General features: G+C 37.6%; 1 protein-coding gene and 1 long non-coding RNA gene across 4 annotated transcripts; both read right to left on the minus strand.

Moving 5' to 3' along the window:
* Positions 1-1987: 1987 nt before the first annotated feature.
* On the minus strand, positions 1988-10651 carry LOC112188709 (protein ENHANCED DISEASE RESISTANCE 2). Of its 2 annotated transcripts, none has more exons than XM_024327885.2 (22): positions 10055-10651; positions 9824-9898; positions 9667-9720; positions 9393-9458; positions 9133-9191; positions 8788-8864; positions 8319-8441; positions 8156-8190; positions 7782-7882; positions 7615-7710; positions 6929-6993; positions 6195-6266; positions 5532-5702; positions 4748-4950; positions 4596-4626; positions 4318-4493; positions 4122-4223; positions 3778-3825; positions 3095-3238; positions 2898-2993; positions 2581-2682; positions 1988-2341 (listed from the first exon to the last, which is right to left on the minus strand). In XM_024327885.2, exons 1-22 carry the CDS (start codon positions 10370-10372, stop codon positions 2249-2251), a joined length of 2307 nt encoding a protein of 768 aa, XP_024183653.2. In that variant the 5' UTR covers positions 10373-10651; the 3' UTR covers positions 1988-2248. The 2 variants fall into 2 exon arrangements, with proteins under 2 accessions (XP_024183653.2, XP_040369693.1); XM_040513759.1 differs by having other exon boundaries at positions 7627-7710; positions 10055-10650.
* A 4560-nt stretch (positions 10652-15211) lies between these two features.
* Positions 15212-20033, minus strand: LOC121051870. Of its 2 annotated transcripts, XR_005807287.1 has the most exons (4): positions 19948-20033; positions 19716-19785; positions 19416-19542; positions 15212-15885 (listed from the first exon to the last, which is right to left on the minus strand). It is a non-coding gene; the product is annotated as an uncharacterized LOC121051870 (long non-coding RNA). The 2 variants fall into 2 exon arrangements; XR_005807286.1 differs by having other exon boundaries at positions 19416-19785.
* Between the last annotated feature and the right edge of the window lie 974 nt (positions 20034-21007).

The raw sequence follows: 21007 nt of genomic DNA on the forward strand, positions 1-21007 counted from the left end.
TAATTCTAAATAAACACAGTCCTAATACAATACTTTGAGATATAAACTGAGTTTAACTCTAAATTGAAGCTGAAAAGAGATCTGAGAGTAGATATTTTAGATCCGTTAAACTAGTATATGACCGTTATTACTGTAAGCTAATGTTAGTAATGATTGTTAGTAATGCGAGTACAGGGAAAATGACAAAATGTGTAGGGTTTAGGGAATATTAATTTCATGATTATGGTGCCAATAAAAGGTTTTGGTATTACTATAGGGCAAAGGGTTACAGTAGTGTAAAAGGCACTTCAACGTTCATGGCCGGCCATGACGAAGATCTCCCTTCTACTATTTGCTTGCAAGTTGCAATAATGGCGATCAACTCCTATGCTCAGGAAGAACAACTATCAAGGCATTAGCTTTTTGGTGCTGTACGTGGGCATGCAATATCCGTGGACAAGAATAGATCTGATTGAGGATTTCATTGAGCTTTTGAAATGACAGGAGCTAGTGCAGGCAGGGAGGTAAAAGAGTAAAACGACAGGGTTGCTGATAAAAGAGGTTGCCTTTTTTCTTGATGTTCAATGAGCCTTTGGCCTTTTGTGTCCCTCAAGAACATAAAGGGTAGCCTTTTCTTGACCTTAACAGTGGATCAGTGATTAATCGGCTAGGACCGGCGGCTCCGGGGCACTGTAGAATTTTCGCTTCCACCATATATATATATACACACACATATTATCCATCCCCTGCAAGTCACTCGATCTGTTGATTCAAAGGAAACAGTGCCAAAACTAGTTCAAGTGTTGGGTTTACAATCATGATTCACGAGGGGGACGTGCAACATATGCTTCATGGAGCCCCCGTGATAGTTCAAGTCCCTGAGGAACCGTTTTAGTACTTCTGCACTTCAATTACTTCGAAATAACTCTCGTGACATCCTTAATGCAAATATGTGTAACTAAAGTACAATGAAACTTCATGTAATGTAAGAGAGACTCTTTAACGATGAATTTAAAATCAGGATTCAACGTGAACTTTTAAATCAACATATTATCAGAGTTATTTATGATTTATCAAAATATATCGAAACTTGTTCAACCATTAAATTACCGTCATTATCGTTTCAGAACTGTAAAAAAAAAAAAAAAAAAAGGTTGCCGGAAAGGAGTAAATGTTCATGATATTTCATCTTTGAAGGAAGTATGCTCTAAATTCGTCTCGAGTACAGAACAAGGCAAAGATGGTGAATAAGAAAAACAATCCCAAGAAGCTTCCCCACAACATGGTTTGAGAAGGACACTGCAACAAGGATCTGATGGTGTAAATTGGGATTATCCCCCTTGATGAGGAACACATCTTTTCAAGAACAGAATTCTAGTGAATTGGATTCCCATTATATAAGAGTCAAAAGAGTACGAGCTCATGTTTGATTTGATACCTCAATCACCAAATCATGTAGTAAGTACAATAACTTAAAAAAAAAAAAAAATTACTTGAATTATCACATATTTTCTGTTCACTGAGTGCAAGTTAATTGGGGAAAATTTGGACTATCTGAGGGCCAAAGATTTTAAATTGGAGGAACATCTGGTCAAAAATATTATTAGTTTTGCAGAAGAAGCTGATTAACAATCTGCAAGAGAAGACATTGATCATGCATAAAGTATGCATAAGTGGGAGTGGGTAGAGTTCGTAAAGTGACTATCGCGAAATTAAGGCACCCGTTTAGATTTTCTTATTAATTCTTTGTTAAAATAGAGAATGCATGGCTAATTGAAGGGTGTACCGGAACTTTTGGAGTTGGCCCAAGTGGACCTGATAAGAGCTTTGATTGCACTCCAAAGTCCAAAGTATAAACAATACTATATCCTTTAAAATTTTCCAACAGTATTTCAGTGACATGTAAACACGCTAGTACACTGAAATAACCAATTAGGAGGTAATTGTTCTCTGTCTAACTTAAACATTCTAGGTAACAGCCTTGTTACTTTCCAGGTACGAGCTCATCTTTGCTCCTTGAATCTGCTAACTGAATGTGGATAAAGAACTCAAATGGAAGAACAAAACAAAAAAAAATTTGGCCTTCCATCTTGCATTACTCTGTAGAACTGCTCGATTTTGGCCAATTAAACTGCTTGATTAGATGTTTTAGTCTACATAGAAAACAAAACCCGGCGAAGCCCTTATCAAAAAATGAAAAATGATAAAGAAAACCCCTCACTGAAGCCATCAATAGCTCTGACAGAGGTCGAAAAATGAACAAGGGACGTTATTCCTCCAAATGAACAGCAGACTCGAGCTTCAAACGATTTAGTCGAACAGTCCCAAGAATGTACTCGGGCAACTCTTCCTCCTCCCTTGCCTGCAAATATATTAGCAATTAAAGGTATATGTAAAGGCAATACTCCAGCAGGTAAAACATTGTAGTCAAGATTGGCTGATACTACCACACACAACCCAAGGCTGTAACGACAAAGCCACTATACAAAATTTATATTGACGACGAGATTACCAAAGGATCGTCAAAGAAAGGAAATGCATACCAAAAATTGATATAAGGAGCAATACATTCAAGAATGTAACAATTAGAAAGACGCAAACCTCTATCAAAATTGCAAGATCAACAACTATGCTCGTGACATATCCTAAGACAAGTCCGATGACACTCCTTGCCACAGATGATGATCCAATATCGACATCAATCTGAACAATGAGAATTATCCAATAAATCATTTCATTATATTTAAAAGAAGCAGAGCATATCAAGTTATCAACACAAGTGTTTGGGATACTATAAGCAACCAGGAATGCACCAAATATAGAAGGAATCAAAGAACACCATGATAGAAATGATATAAATACCAATATGAAAGTATAAAGGAAAGCAAAGAACAATCTGATAGAAATAATATAATTACCTCTAGGAAATTGTCTTGTCTGAGATATTTGCAAGTCACAGCTTTTCCCAGCAGGCAAGCTTTTGTTCCAACAGCACGCTTGACCATCCAATATCCCTGTACAATTAGTTCACAATTAGCTACTGTTTTTCATCCAATGTAGACAACATAATTGCCTCTAGGATTTTGAACATGTATAAACTTCAAGCATAACATGCCTCAACAATACTGGGAATCAACTTGAATCTTGCATTGCGAAACATGTCATTCCCATCCAAAAATTTAGAAAACAGAGAATCTGGCTTTGGAGGTCTGTCAGCAGCATAGTAAAGTACCAAACTATAGTTTGGCTTTGCAGGAACCTGAAAGAGAAAAACTGAATATTATACAGCTACTGTACGTCTTTCAATATTCTCTAAACCTAGCATTATGAAGCAAATACCGGAGATAGAATAACTAAATCTCAGCAATGACCCTACTGTTTCAGAAATTCTCTCTTTTTCCACTCATCAACTTAAGATACTATTCTCCTTCTCCCTTCATAATAACAAGATTTAAGCACATTTTTACTCATCAAAAAGATTGGAATTGATCCCAATCCTTCAAATGACAAATACGGTTGTATAATCAAAATTGTAAATGTGGACAACCATGAAATAACAGGAAATGACAGTCATCTTTAATGACTTTATAATAGTTGTATAGCTGCTCCAAATCCCACATGAATAAAAGGTAAATTTATCATTTCTTGTTTTTTGTTTTTGTTTTTAGTTTTCTTTTTTCCTCGTCAAACCTCAGTATTGCATTTCTTACATATATAAAGTATGACAAGATTGGGCCAAGTAATTTCCTTCATACCTAAGAAAAATATGATTTGATCGGAAAGAATTCACACATGTACCTGGAGATTGATGACTAGTATGAATGGAAGCTTCTTTCCGGCTTCTGACTGAAATCAAGAAGAATACGCTTAGGCACAGGAACAACCAACCAAAGAACAATCAGAAGCTTAAATGTTCCATAATTAAGCTTTCAAATATACAATCTTAAAAATCACATCAAGGGAAGACTTGGTAGTGCTTTCTGCAGTTGCACTATCGACATGACAACAAAAAAGGCATCCAAACCATCAGGCAGTGATGTTAATGGGCATATTGAAGCTCGTGAAAGCAAGGAAGGGGAAAATTGTAACTTAACAATTTTGTAGTCAATATAGAAATTTGAACACCAAAAGATAGCCTGTACCTGAACAAGACACCTGGGATGAAGTGCAATACTATCCATGGTTTTATCAACTTTGAACCAATCAACTCCTATGAGATTAAGAAGGGGATCTCCTCCCGTGACCTGAAAATAGGAAATCAGCAACGATCATAAGAAGAGGACTGAAAGTCATAAATTCAGAGGCACCAAATCCCACAAAGAACTATGATAAACTAACCTTGGAATTGTCCTTTAGGTAGTTCTTTCCTCTGATCATAAATCCCTTGCCGCTTGGAGTTGACCAGCAGTTTGTGTCAGCATCATCCTTCCCTTTGCACAATGAAACAGAGAACTGGCTCGGATCAATCATGACAGGAGCCACTTCAGAATCCAGTTCCTTATTAGCATCTGCAGCTGTATACAGAATTTGTAATTTTAGCACTGATAATATATGGAAATGGGAAACCACAATTCAAACCAGTCTTTGACTACATAAGTATGCCACAATTAGCGGACCTGAAGTTTTCTTCAGTTTCAATTTTGCTTCCTGAGAAATAAATGAGGAGGGTATTAACATCTAAATAAAACAAAATGTACTATACAAATGCGAGCTGCATTAAATTGTAACACCAACACTGCTCAGCTCCAATTAAAAGAGAAGGGAAAACCTTTTTGTCAAGAGCGCCATTCTCACTTTCTTCTTCATCCGAAGATGAAGAGTCTGTAGAAATTGCATCATAAAACTCATCCTTTACATCTGACTCATTGTATTCAGCATTTGAAATGGAAACTGATGATAGCTTTGATTGGACAAATGTGGCAGAAGATTGACATTTTAGTGCAGGATTTGCTCCAATATATTCCTTCATACCTGAACAAAAAAGAAAAAAAAAAAAAATACAAAAGGGGAACACTATTACCTTTGCAATGACCATAATATAAAGTACTTTATCTATTCCAGTTATTTGGATTTGGAAGCCCATTAAATGGTGGCAGTTCGCAGTATGTTTGCGTAGGTGAAGCTTTAAATCTTTAATGGAGTCCTTAGAACTTGATCTTTGTTTGTTTAGTGTCGCTAAAAATCCTAAAGTACAAGGACGTGAGCCAGCTATCATTTTATAATCTATTATATAGCCTCATGTCATGTGTAGGCCTCTCTCCGCCCCCAGAAAGCTCAACTCATGGAATTCAACATGAATTGGAAGGTTGTAATTGCAGGATTTAAACTTGGGAACATGTTAAGTGTTGTGCGCTTACCATAGTTCCCAAAGCTTTAAGCTCTTGGGATTTGAGCCAAACTAATTGTTTCACCCTCTAACAATTACACTCTACAGAATTGAAAGGGCACAACTTACATCTACCTCATTGTTGGACCAGATAACCTCACATAATAGAACATCCAAATGATAAAGTCAAGACATAATTAAAAAAACATATAATTAACTTCCTGACCTCCTACTTGGCACAACAATGCATAAGGTACACTCCTCTCGAACTTTGAGCAGTGGCTTTTCTTCCATCTGCTCCAGCCTGCAGAATGTATCTCCAACATTTGCGTGACGAGACTTCTTGGACTATCTGAACCCATGGATGAATTCAAATTTCTAATCTCCCAAGTAGATGCTGCAATAAGAATAAAACACAAAAAGAACACCAATTTGATGAAGGAGCTGAGATTCTAAACAATAGTCAGAAGACGCAAAATGAATTTCAATGTAACCATCAAACAAAAAAAAACATGATAATATTTGGAAACAACTATTTCATCAAGCACTCAAGCAGTACAGAAGTACACATATGCTATCAAGGCAGTTGAGCCAAATGAAAAAAAAATATGGAAAGGGAAAGGGGGAAAAAAATCAGACATGCTTAAGTGAGTTTAGAGTAAGACTTAAACTTTACCATATATTTTGTCTTTATTAAATATTCAGTAGATATTAAATACCAAATTTATCTTATTGATTGTACTTATATTCAGAAAACAACTCAAAATTAACTGATACTAAACTTACATGTTAGATACAGCCTTTCAAACACAAAAAATTATAATAAACAAAACTTCTTTGTGCTGAACTATTGTCATAAATTTTTAAGGATAAAAGTGAAATATCTTACGATTTATTTTTGTGCGACGATATCCAGATCTTGGAGGCTTCTTCTTATGAACAGCTGGGAAATGCAGGATTGCTGCATAAAGAATACCACAGAATATCTGTCAAATACTAAGGCAAACCATTATGGCATATCTCTTCAAGCAACTCCAGTAGTAAAAGTTAGAAATGTCATTGAGACTTTTGTTGACTGCTCACGTTACAGATTTTTAAAAATAACTCCTATCCCTGTAGCTCTCTGACCAGCACAAGAATCTGCTTCAACGAGCCAGTTTGAAGCAACTCCAGTAGTAAAAGTTAGAAATGTCATTGAGACTTTTGTTGACTGCTCACGTTACAGATTTTTTAAAAATAACTCCTATCCCTGTAGCTCTCTGACCAGCACAAGAATCTGCTTCAACGAGCCAGTTTGAATTCAAAGTTTGTCGATTTGGAAGGTAAATTTTACTTTCTAAAGACCTGTATGATGCGTCCATCCTTTTTTAATTTTGTTTTCTCCGTCGAGTGTATTTTCCTTACTCATGATAGCTCATCCTTTTGAAGAAAAGGTAACCAAGATGTCCTTTTCTTTTTCTTGTTTTAAATTATATATTTGGAGTGTTAAAACTAAAATGTTTTTCTCTAGGACGAATAGGAGGAAGTGAACTGAGCATCAATGCAAAACAGATAAACTGAAGATTACTTATGATGAGAAGCAGGCCGAGCTAATTGATAACGCTGAAAATTATATTCACTTACTATATGCTCCATCCTGTCCACGAAACCATTGCCTAGAAAATATAAAATCTCTCTTGGAATGCCACCTGTAAAGCATATTGAAACCGTTAAGAACCTCATGAAGACAAAAGAAATAGAATGAGGAACTGATGTTATCGTGTCAAAAATCCATTTCTCATGAATAAAGTATTGCAATTTCCAGTATATATGAATATGCAGAAGCAGATTTCCCTTGATGCAAAGCAGATTCAGATGATATGAGATGAAGGGGATTTTCTTTTCTAAATAAACAATCAAATTCTATTTTCAGTATATATGAATGTTCAACCTCTACTTGTAAATATTTCAAGAGTATCAGTTCTTCACTTATAAATGCTTTCTATTCATAAATTTAAGTAATAAAACTATATGGTGTAATATATGAATATTGGCAAATTTAATCCTTCCCTTTGCCTATTATAAAATCTAATCTGAAAATTGCCATCATAACCAACTTCTACTTTAATATGCTAAGAATTATCATGCTTAAACAAGACGGTTTCTAAAAGCAGGCAAAACAAATGCAAGATGAGCATTGAATGGATGAGACAGAATGGCAGAAACATGAGATGAGAAATGATAACATAACAATAAGCGGAATGGAGTAAGGGGGTAAGATATTGGTGCAAGAGTTAGACACAAGAGGTTGTCTTGTCTAACATCATTACCGAGTAAGATACCTGGGATCAAATGTCCCATAGACAACATCGTAGTGTCCATCATAAGAATCAAGCAGCTCTAAGTCTCCCGTCAGCATATCCCACCTGCAAAGAAAACTATTAGAGAAACAAAAGCTATAGAGTAATGAGAATACACAAAATGTAATACAACGTACTCATATCTCTGATGTTTCTCAAGGTTTAAAAGCACTTCGAAAGAAGTATCTGCACTTGCCTCGATAACACCAACAGCCTTGACAATAACACCTTTACCAGTCTACCAAGAATAAAATATTAATAAATAAGCGAGGTGAAGCTATTCATGGGTCAGTAACATGACTAGTTCAACTATTATATAAACAAAAAGTTTTTTGTTTTTTTCTTTTCTTTTTTATAGGAGATCTAAACTTCTACAAAATAATTAAAAGGATGAGTTACAAGAAAGTGACAGACAAGACATTTCTGCATCTGATGCATCATCTCACATGTATAAAACAAACGCATAGGCACTTAACACACATAAACGCATGTAAAAGATACAACGAGATACCTCAGAGTTAGCAACATCTTCAAATATCCTAACACCTGAAATCAAAAGGAATATGATGAAGAAACATCAGAAGATTGCATGGGTGGTTAAGGATGACCAAGAGCATTCTTAAGAGTTCACCAAAAGAAAGTGATAAAACTACAAGGGGCAAAAAGAAGAATACCATTAATTGTTCGTACACACTTCCACTGATATGTCTCAATTGCATCTCCACCATCCCTCTCATAATATCCATCTGGACCACCATTTGCACGGTTTGAGGATTGGCTCAAAAGGACTTCAGGTCCTGTAAGAGAAAGATAATATATGTATTACAATATAGCATTGGATACATGTTTCAATTCCGAATTGTATAAGTAAATAGAATTCAGATGCTCCTCTTTCTACAGTTAATTCTATACAAAAGGAGTTGTGTAAGAACATATAGATAAAATCGGGTATGAGAAAACATTAGAAATTAATGTGCACATACAAAAGATAAAGGTAAGATTCAACATATGCAAACCGCATATACAAGGTCCCAAAATTATACGTGTATGCAGTGTGAAGTGAACAATCATTACTGCACTTTGCTACCCTGAGTCAACTCCCATTTTAACTATATAAAAGTAGCCCTTGACATACCACCTCACCTTGCCCAATTTTTATAAGCCTTTTCAATCCACTTGCATAGCGCCTCACTCTAGGTCGATGTTCATCAAGGTTGATCCTTCCACATTATAAAACATTTTCAGTCAACCTTAGCATGAAAGCAGAACTTAATTTTGAGAAGAAGAAAAAAAGACAAGCAATGCAGAGAATCAACTGAGTTTAATGAAAGAAATAGATGAACTTGAATTTCCCCTCAACCCACAGTAATATAATTCAACCACCACCAAAAAATGTACAAATAATGGCATTGGTTAATGGCCTAACAAAAACAGCTACCATGAAAAACTTATGCAAATGTATCACCAATGTAGGAATTATGAGCGTACTCGGATTCCATGCTCAGTTTGTTTCTGGCACTACCTCCTCTTATTAGCTCATACTCGGCCTGTCAAAGTAGAGTTCCAGTATATTAAACACAACACAGACCTTGATGAATCATGCAAGTCACTGTTTCCTTCGAAACTATAGATTAAATTCAGAGGGTACGACGTAAAATCTCTAGTCTCTACAAGTTCATATTCTTTTTTATTATTATTATTATTTATAACTAAGTTAGGCATGATATTTAGTGAGAGCAATCATGTACCTGTTGCTTGGATTGGTCAAATGCCTCCAGCCATTTCTGGGCTTCTTCAGCCGTAGCACAAGCAATCTTCAGAAACCAACAATGAAATATTCAAAAATCAAAGGACATAATAATCTTTTTAAAAATCAAAATCAGATGCATTATAAATCAAACTGTAAGAGAACTACAATCAAACACATACACACACGCACACGCATTCATTTGTAATAAGAAAAGTTGAAATAATCCCATAGTGATATAGCTGCCAAATCAATAAATCTGCACTAAAACTTACTTCCCCCTTCTTTGATTCGTCCAATCGATTGTAAAACCGCAGAACATAAACATCCTACACAACAACAACAACAAAAATTAAACAACAGTGCATATATCAAATTGTCAACGACACTGTTTGAGAACGAAAATGCCTGAAATGGAAGCAATGTCATTACCCCATAGTACACCTTCCGACGCCCAACCTCCTCTAGCATCAGTGTAGGTCCAACAACGCCCCTCCTAATAGGTTTCTGCCCATTCAGACAGCACCAAACAATACTACATTACCTCTAAACAACACAAAAATCAAGACAATCTCCAAACAATACTACATTACCACTAAAACAACATAAAAATCATACAATCATATCGGAGAAAGAAAGGAAGGGGATGAGTGATATTCTTACAATGCCTGGGTTTTCGTGAGGATCACGCTTGTACATCTCGACATACTTGCCTCGGATGAAGAGAAACCGGAGGTGACAGTACTCGTGGCCGATGGAATTGACTCCCAAATGATACACCCAACCGAAATACTCAAACGTCGACCCTCCGCCTACTACTCCTCCACCTCCACCTCCACCTCCACCTCCTCCTCCGCCACCGCCACCGCCTCTCTGATCATCTCCTCCTCCTCCGCCTCCGAACAGTCCGCTCAGCGACACGGCGGCAAAGTCGGACAACGATCTCCGGTGATGCGAAGTCGTCGGCGGCGCCTCCGCCATCGTCGGAAAAAAGCTTAAGCTAGGGGGGAGAAGCTCTAGCTCTAGCTCTAGCTTAGTCTCGGTCGGAGCGAGCTAGGTTCCTTCCGGGACGATGACGGACGATGATCCGGTCCGATTCCAAATCGGTGAAGGATCGATCGAGGGAGACGAGAGAGAGAAGAGAGAGAGAGAGCGATTAGAGAGAGAGAGGGTGGTGATGACATTGCCTCCCTCTTTTTGCTGCTCACTATTTGCTATCTTTTCCATTCCCTCCCTCCCTATTTTTGGTTCTTCGTCTCTCTCCCTCCCTCATTTTGTATCGAAAACCAAGGTTAACGGCCAGCTTATGTGTGGGTCCCTGTTCTTTCTTTGCATTCTCCATGCAAAACCGCCACGTAAGCTAACGAACCCAGCCTTGATTTTTTTTTTCTTTTGTTTTTTTCTAATGAAATTTTTTTCTCCTTCTGATTCTCTTGACTCCGATGACAAACCGAGCGTTGAGCCTTAGCCTTATTACGGGAAGTAATACCATACATGTACGAGAAATTCTATTATAGACGCATGTATGACATATATCGTGTGTGAGTATTCTTTTATCTTTTATCTACTTATGTCTTACACACTGTCTGATTCTGTGTATATGGTAGAAATTTTGATTATTAAGTGCTCTCAAAATCACTTTTAAATGCTTCTAACAATCTACCTGAAATTACTTCCAAAATATGTAAAATGCTTTTCAAATTTGACATAAACGCTCTTTTGCATAAGAAGAAGTCGAGTGCTTCTCACCTAGAAGTCTAGAACAAACCCCCCAACCCTCCGTGTTCTCATCCGTCGTTTCCTCCAAACCTTCCCAATTAGGGCAGCCCAAAACAACCACCACCACCAAAAACAACAAAAGCACCACCCACCACCATCCCTTAACTTGAAAAGATCATACATTGCATTTGAATCCATCACAGAACTTCATCGGAGAGAGACCGGAAAATGGACCTCCGGACCCGACTTCCCCAAGCGGCCTCAAGAAAAAGCTACGTTCTTCCCTTTGCAGTATCCCTTGCCTCACCAACTCTAAATCCCACCACCACCACCAGGGCTCCGCCACTGCCCCTGAGACCCCTCAAGGCTGCAGCGCCAGCGGCCGCAGCGGAGATGATTTAGGCCTCCTACGTCCCTCCGACGCCTCCCTCTCCACCCCAAAATCAGCACGCTCTCACCACCACCACGAGTTCTCCGAGCTGAAGGACAAATGTCGGAAAGTCATTGGCCGCATGGGGCGCCACAGCGGGAGGAGGCACTCCGGGGACTTCAAGTACGTGTACGACGAGTTGAGTTACGCGCTCAACTTTGATCACGAGGACCCCAACATGGATGACGACAGCTTTCCCCCAGAAACTTCTCGGCGAGGTTGCCGCATTCCCCTCCGGCTGAGTCCGCCGCCGCTTCTCCGGCGTCCAAGGAGATTACTGTAGCTAATTAAATCCCCGCCTGAGGGATTGAGGTTAATTCATTATTGACTGACTAGGCTAATTGAATTTCACTGTTTATACATTAATGCTGTATATAAACGTACACTACGTAACCTTTTTTTTTGAGTAAAAGAATGATCTTTATTAATGGGGATTAGCCTGAGTTATAATCTCGGGCTAGTATATCTAGGATACATTCAGGAGGAGTATCCCTCCATACATGTCTATCATTCTCATCAAAAGCTAGACTAGCCAATCGGTGAGCCACGCCATTACAAGTTCTAGGAGCAAAACACACTTTCAATTCCGGTTTGGCCTTCAGCATAGCATGAATATCAGCCATTATTGCTGCATATGCCAGTAGATCAAATCTGGGATTTTTGAGGTCCAGAGTGGCCTCCAAACAGTCTGTTTCAATAACAACCGGTTGCCTTGGAAAGGTGCACAACAGTTTTAGTCCTTCGTTGATTGCCATCAACTCTACTTGTTTTGCACTCTCCACGTACATGTTGAACTGGTAATGTAAATGCAGCTTTAAAATTTCCTTGCGTATCTCGCAAGATTCCACCAAGTCCACCTTTGGTTTGATCTGGAACAAAACTACCATCCACATTGAGCTTAACTACCTTCAATATCCGGTTGCCACTTGTTTTTCTGGTTTGTTATTTTGGCCGGTTGGTTGGATTGTCTTGCTTTTCTAAAGTCTTCAAGCCATGAAAATGCAGTAAACATTATCTCATTATGTGATTGAGAAATACCTTGCCAGAACATGCTGTTCCGATTTTTCCATATTCCCCAAAGACTCATGAGCAGCTTGTCAAACACATCTTGCTGCAGCGTTGTTGCCATGTCGAGCATCCAACTCTTGAAGTCCATATTTGGTGCAATATGCTGCTGGAAATTAAAAGGTGGTGCAGAGAGAATATTGTGAGCTGTAGGACACTTACAAAAGATGTGCGTTCTATCCTCAAACTTGGCAGGGCAGAGAAGGCAGCTAGTGTCACCAGTGAACCCTTTCCGAAGAAGAGACCCCTTTGTGGGCAACAAATTGTTACAAGCACGCCAGGCATTGATCTGGACTTTACCTGGAACTTTTGATTTCCATATTCGCTGCCATAAAGGTCTGAAAGGATCTCCATGTGATGTGGAGGCCAAAGTTGGGCTTAGAACTTGCTCTCGTGCAATCCAATAAGCGGTCTTGACAGAGTAAAAACCCTTCTTTTCTGGCTTCCAGAAAATTCTATCTGCACTTGTTCTTGCAGTTAGAGGAATGCACATAATTTTGTCAGCAATATTTCCCGGAAAAAGCGAAAGTACAACTTCAGACTTCCAAGTTTTGGTGTCTTCATCTATCAACTCGGATACCATCTCTAGCTGCGAGTTTGGGGGCTTATGAATTTGATATTGAGGACATCCAGGTATCCATTTATCTGTCCAAATTCGTACCATGCTGCCATCTCCAATGCGCCAATGTACACCTGCATTTAGGATGGAACGACTTTGTAGAATGCTTCTCCACGAGAAAGATGGAGCTTCACCTAGTTCAGCTTCCCAAAAGGAAGAATTGGGATAATATCTAGCTTTGTATAGCCTAGTACACTACGTAACCTTTCTCGATCTGCATGGTTTTTTACTTTTCTTTTCTGTAAATTTTTCATTAAAAATGTTCTTCTGCAGAAGTGGAATTCGCGTAGGGGAGGTTATCATTGCATAATTAGTTACCTCTTGTATACTGTTTTGTATTTGCCTAGCTCTGGGTCCAAGAAAAAAGAAATTACTAATGACTAGCTTCCTATCAGAATTATCCATGAGTTGACATCCTGCTAATTAATTAATTAACACGCTACAGAACCAAACCCTAGAGTCCTAGTCTCCTAGACCATGCCACCATGGCAATGATTGGAAGTTTCCTACAGCGCTTAAAATAAATAAAAATCAAAACAAGACGGAAGAAATGTTAAAAAATTTGCAGCAAAGTGCAGTTTTTTCTTAATGCATATATATAGATCGATGTAATAGTTGGCAAACAAATGAATTCTCTAAGATTAGATTGCAGAGGACTATTATGTATGAAGTCCTGAAGTCTAAAATTACATCTAAATACTTCAGTTTTACATCTAAAATTGTATTGCTGAGGTCTTGTTTTTGGAGCCAAACTGTATATGTGTTCCAACAGCACATTCGAGCTCTTTTCCACATAAACTGGCGCGTCAGGTTTTGATTACATTCCGATATCGAAAGGAACATCTTTCAGAGGAGGAGGAGCATTCTTAATTCCTTCGATATAGAGATATATGCACTTGAAGCCTCACATTTAGTCATTTAGACTTGAAAAAGAAGCGGTAGAAGTGGAAGCTAGCCGCCCCTCTTTGCCACCCAACGGGCCACTGTTAATTCCTCGCCTTGTGGACCATCAAAAAGAAAATACGGAAAAAAGAAAAATTGGTTTAGCAAGACTATTTCTTATATATGTATCTATCTATACACACATATCGATCTATATGGTTTAAATGCGATATAATAGATTGGTTTATATATACACCTAAACTCGGCTTTGATGGGGTCGTCAAAAGTACCTTGATATATGTCAATAATGTCATTCCTTATTTTTTTTTTTTATAGCCATATACTCGGCTGCTTGTGTTGCAAAAATATACGCACCTTCAACCTTGAAAACATGCGTTGCGACATCATCAATAAATGCTAGCTTTTGAGGGATGGTAACAATAACAGCAGCAGTCAATACTTGAAAACCAGAACTTCGTCCAAATCAAAACGTAGAAATCTTGAATAGGAAAAAATCTGGGTAAAATATCCACATACAACATACTAGATACAAACTAATAGTTAATCACACAAATATGAAGGAGAATGCATAATTTGATTAATGGAATTCTCTTAATTTGGACTCCTAAAATAAAAATAAAAAATTAAAGTGCATATGGAAAGAAAGCAAGACCTGACACAAAGTAAGCTGAATATCACCAGTTCCAGGGGGCATGTCAACAACAAGGTAATCTAGCTCACCCCTACATAATGAAATGAACAAAATTAGACACTCAAAGTACCATCTTTGAGTAGTATTGAATTATGCAAGGACCTTTGAACTTAAATTTTTAAGTTGAATTATTGAGATTTATCAGAGAAAACTGATTGAGATGGAAGCTTCATTAACAAAAGCTTACAAGAATTTCATTGGCGATAATGGACATTAGACCAACTGTAAGATATAACTTGTTCAATCGGTTATAATTGACAATATTTTAGTATTCAACAAATCTGATGGACTATTATCATTTTCTCAAAGCTAGCTTCCTTTTAGGGTGACTCTAATTCACTATATAACTCAGAACTGCAAAACTGCAAAACTTTTAGGGTTCTACAGGAAACGTTTAGGAAGCTTCTATCAATTCAATATATAACTCCCAAATTCAATTTTTTTTACAAATTACTACTTAGGGTGAAATACAATTCAAAATCATCAGTTTATCTTCTTCACACTAATATATCTTTTGTTCAGGTTGCACCATGGCTCTTGATTTTCTCGCAGGAGCACCCTTTCAGCTCCTGTCCGATGGGGTTAAGTTAGCGCTTGAGAATACTAAGATGTTCAAGACTCAACTGAAGCTGCTGGAATGTAGTCTAAGAAAACTCCAGCCACATGTTGTTGAGCAGCTAAGATAGCACAACTTGCATCTCAGCCTTTCAACAAGATAATTGGAAGAGCTAGAGAGGAAAATGAATGACGATGTAGAGCTCCTTCACAAATTGTCAAGTGTTAGTGTTCTAAATCTGCATGTATGGTGCTGTTGCGTGAGGAGATATGGAGAAGACCTTGAAGATTTAAACCTGGAGCTTCAAATCCTGCTAGGAAGGCTTAAGGTGGAGTCAATATGCACGAATGTGTTGTGTGAGGGGTTATGCAGAAGAGCTTGAAGATTTGAACAGAGAGCTTAAACTTCTGCTAAAAATTCTTAAGATGGAGTCAATGTCACTGCTAGCCAGACAGTTCGCAATTTGGTCAAAATCAGTTGACACAATCGGACTGAGTGCTCAAAATTAACCCTGCATCGAATTGTAGTTAGAATAAGTAGGGATCATTCTAGCCGAAGATTGACGTACACTTCCTATCAAAAATGTTAAACAAACAATTATTATTCACAAAGTGTAAAGAAATAAATAAAAGAAAGTATAAATATTTACCAAAATTACAAGATAAGAGGGGATTTATAAGAGTTTGTATTTTAATCTAACTATATAACCTAAGTGATTTTTTTTTTGGTTAAATCTTAATCAAAATAGAAGTAGATGAATGGAGGAAGTAGAGATGTAATTAACAACCATCAACACGTTAAGCAATTATCAATCATAAACTTCGAATCAAACATGTCATAGAAAGAAATCAATCAAGAACAGAGATGAACGCATACAAAGTCCTTAATTATTACTTCCCTTAATTATTTAACTAGATGAACGCATCATAGTTAAACCTATTAAACATACATATCTAGTGAGTGATCAATTCCCTAACAAAACACAGTTAACGCATAAAGTTCCATGGAAGTTTGATTGATTTAAGCAAAGCACATAAGTTAGAATGCTAATCAAACATGTAGAACTCATTGTTGATTTGCCTAAGGAACTATAAGTTTTTCACTAAGCAACTAAGACCTAGAACGCTAACAAATCTTAATCTGGAAACAATTATAACACTAAGTTTGCAACCAAAGAACACAAAACATATAAAAGGTGGGATTGAAGCACAAAATCAACAAACAATTATCAACATATCATGAAATCGCAAATTATAATATGAAAATTTCTAAGACGTTTTCATGCTTCAAGGTAATTGAAAACTAAACATCAAAACATACTCTTTATTCTCACATAGTTTCAAAATATCCATTTAAAACAAAATTCTAGAAAGCTAGTGAAATTTTCTTTAACGTTACAAAATAAAGAAACCGAAAACAATATAGAGAAGGTCATGGTTACACTTTTAAGGAAGCTTCAAGAATGGAAGAAGATCTTCAAAGCTTCAGATACTTGTTAGACAGATTGCAATTTGGACCAAGTCACTAGACCATGACCCGGATGGACCGGGGAAAAATCAGCTTCAGGTTAGCAATCAGCAAAGTGATACAATTGGGCAAGGTGTTGCGACAAGAGAAGGAGCTGTTGCGACAAGAGAAGGAGCTGCTGCTCCTTTTCTGAAATCACGAATTCAGGATGCATTTCATGCATTCTACGAAGCTCTATAAGGAAATGCTAACAGTTGTAAGATTTATACAGATTTGGAACTAACTCTACAATATTTGCAACCATTGCTGTTACTCCTATCTACACATGGCCAAGCCTTCCATTCAAAGGAAGTACTGTTGAAGGAACTCCATTTGTGCCTATCTACACAGCTTGTTCGCAAATATTGGAATAGGTACAAAAGTAATTACAAGTACAAGCTTTCTCAATTAGATTTTGATCTCCAAGGCCTCTTCCTTAGACTTTCTTGGAAATTAAAAATGATTTGAAGAGCTTGCAGATATAGATTGATCAGCAGCGTGCCTTGGTTCCAGCATGTGAAGTTGTGCCTATGGATTCCTCTAAAGTTGACATGGTAGCAGGGCAATCAGTCTCTGGTGACAGATGTACTGAGCAATTTTTTGGGGCAGATGAGGTTGGCGCGGTGTTGATACCCAAATTTCCACAAGTTCGAATTTAACTAGTGACAGGCAAAGGGAACGAGTCATCAACCTCGTAACCTAATTGAGCCTTCAAGCGAGCCCATTCTTATGTCAAAAGAGAGTTCTCCATTTAACAAGCGATACGAGATGCCTAAATACTCAAACGATTGACAGGCATTTCCAAATGAGCCAACACGCTTATTTACCATGCGATACGCGTAGACCCAAGCTACGTTTGGGGCTTATACGGTGGGATGTGGTGTGGAAGGTAACGGATCGTGCGAGGCCCATTGTTATGATAAGGCCCGTCGATAATTTTGGACTTGGGAACCAAAATTCATGCTTTGAGGGCCAATATCTTAACATGGGCTAGTAGAGAGATGAAAGCAAGCCCAACAAAGACTTAGAGCCCACTAGAGTCACTCCCCTACCCAAAGTCCATTACACCAGAATCTGTAGCCCAAAAACTCGTTGGAGTCGTCTTCCCCAAATCAAGAACGTTGTTCCATCAAGTTGTTGCTGGGATTACTACTCCACCTTTTTCTGGTAAGAACTCCAAGTCTATGCAAAAGCTTCCCAACTCTCATCCTCCGAAATCCTGCCTCAATTTCCAATAATTCTTAGATTTTTGTGATCACAATTTACAATAACACAAATTAGGGGATTATGATCTCTCAAAGATCACAGCAGCACAAAATCTGGGATCCCCATCACCGTCCTATATCTGTGCCACTGGTCTTTACCCACATAGCCAAAGCAAGCTCTCACTCTTCTGGTTTCATGGGGAAAACAAATGCTGAAAGTTTTAGAATGATCCCACCAAAACTGAGAATGCCCCTTCAAAGCCTTTGGTTCTTGGCACAAATCCTCCCCGTCTATCACCGCTATAAAAGGCGAGTTCATTGCCGTAGGAAAGGAATCCACAATAGCCCAGAAACATCAAGCAAGAGATCAAGCTTTATCTCTGAATCCCTAGCCATCAATTCTTCCCAACCAACCTTAACCCAAAATCCAGAAATCATGTTACTGCTGGAATTCTCCCTCTCTGCTGAACTCTCATGCATCTAGCTCCCACACCATGCCCGCCTATAAGTCCTGTTCTTATGAAATCTAGTCTAATCGCTGCTGTTATCATCAAGTCTAATCGCTGCTGTTATCATCAAGCCAAATAGCAGCCGTTATCGTCAAGCCAAATAGCTGCTGTTACATCTAACAGGTTACAACGAAGTTGTTCTTGGGTCAACCTTTGAACGATTTTGGGCCTAGTCTCGCACAACTAGGAGGGTCTTGCTGCAAAGAGTCAGAATCACAAAGTCACCCTCACACGCGGAAACAGTTAAGCCTCTATCAATGTACAAGGTACTTGAGATTGACCCGAAAACTGAAATTATCGAAACAAATTCAAGAAAGAAAGGAGCTTGTCACAAGGAAATTTGTCTTCTACTCGAGGACCCTAAGTTTGAGGAACTTCAGTTTGAGGAAGAGTTCGAGGAACGTAACTTTGAGGAACGACAATTCGATGAAGTGTTTGAGAAACTTCGGCTTGGGAAATTTGAGCATGCACTACTAGATTTAGACATCACATAATTTAAATTGGTAAGACTTGCACACAATGTAAAAAAGTTAACTAGCATCGTTTTAGAAAAATACCGATTTAAATGTGTATTATAAACATCAGTTCTTAAAATGACCGGTGTTAAAAGTTTTGTTTTAAAATTTGCGGGGAACCTAATTTTCGTGAAAGTGCCAAGTGATTAATAGATTGAAGGAAGCGGGTACTAAAATTTAAAACTCAGCGTAAACATAACTGAGTAAACTTTTCATTAGTATTTAAGAAATAATCACAAGTTTGTCAGTTTAGAACTATGTGAAATAATAATGGAATGGATGCGTGTGTTGCAAAAATATACGCACCTTCATCCTTGAAAACATGCGTTGCGACATCAATAAATGCTAGCTTTTGAGGGATGGTAACAATAACAGCAGCAATCAATGGAACTACTTGAAATCCAGAACTTTGTCCAAATCAAAACCTAGAAATCTTGAATAGGAAAAAACTTGGGTAAAATATTCACATACAACATACTAGATACAAACTAATAGTTAATCACACAAATATGAAGGAGAATGCACAATTTGATTAATGGAATTCTCTTAATCTGGACCCCTAAATAAAAAGAAAAAATTAAAGTGCATATGGAAAGAAAGCAAGACCTGGCACAAAGGAAGCTGAATATCACCAATTCCAGGGGGCATGTCAACAACAAGGTAATCCAGCTCTCCTCTACATAATGAAATGAACAAAATTAGACACTAAAAGTACCATCTTGTAGCACTGAATTATGCAAGGGCCTTTGAACTTAAATTTTTAAGTTGAACTAATTGAGATGGAAGCTTCATTAACAAAAGCTTATAGTGCACTTTGATTTGAAAAGTGACAACTTACTTGTCAATCTTCGAGATCCACACCGCCCAATTTGCAAGGTAAGTGACTGGAGTGCTCTTCCTTGCATTCAAAATGGCTTTATTTGCAGCAATAATACTCTTGCTGTTCAATACAGTGATCTATTAATATGCTTTTATTTATAGAGTGTATTTATAAGACCAAGTTCACACCTAACCAAATAAGAAAAGAAGCTCACATGTCTGCTTCTGATGTCAAGTTGGTGATTTGGGGTGTATTGGGCTATATTTTGGTTTATGTAATTTTATCAGAGAAATGATTTCTGGAATGAGGCCATCAACCTCGCTAACTTGCACCATCCAAATGTGGTAGCTTTTTATGGCGTTGTACTTGATGGCCCGGGAGTAGATGAATGGAGGAAGTAGAGATGTAATTAACAACCAGTAACACGTTAAGCAGATTATCAAACATAAACTTAGAATCAAACATAGCAGACAAAGAAATCAGTCAAGAACGGAGATGAACACATACAATGTCCTTAATTATTACTTCCCTTAATTATTTAACTAGATGAACGCACCATAGTTTGAGGAACTTCTGTTTGAGGAAGAGTTCGAGGAACGTAACTTTGAGGAACGAAAATTCGATGAAGTGTTTGAGAAACTTCGGCTTGGGAAATTTGAGCATGCACTACTAGAATTATGTTAATAGACATCACATAATTTAAATCGGTCAAACTTGCACATGATGTAAAAAAGTTAGCTAACATCGTTTTAGAAAAATACCGATTTAAATGTGTATTATTAACATCGGTTCTTAAAATGACCGGTGTTAAAAGTGTTGTTTTAAAATTTGAGGGGAACCTAATTTTCGTGAAAGCGCCAAGTGTTTAATAAATTGAAAGAAGCGGATACTAAAACTTAAAATGAACTCAGCATAAACATAACTGAGTAAACTTTTCATTACTATTTAAGAAATAATCACAAGTTTGTCAGTTTAGAACTATGTGAAATAATAATGGGATGGATGCGTGTGTTGCAAAAATATACGCACCTTCAACCTTGAAAACATGCGTTGCGACATCAATAAATGCTAGCTTTTG

This window comes from Rosa chinensis, chromosome 2 (assembly GCF_002994745.2).
Source record: "Rosa chinensis cultivar Old Blush chromosome 2, RchiOBHm-V2, whole genome shotgun sequence".
Lineage (NCBI taxonomy): Eukaryota > Viridiplantae > Streptophyta > Magnoliopsida > Rosales > Rosaceae > Rosa > Rosa chinensis.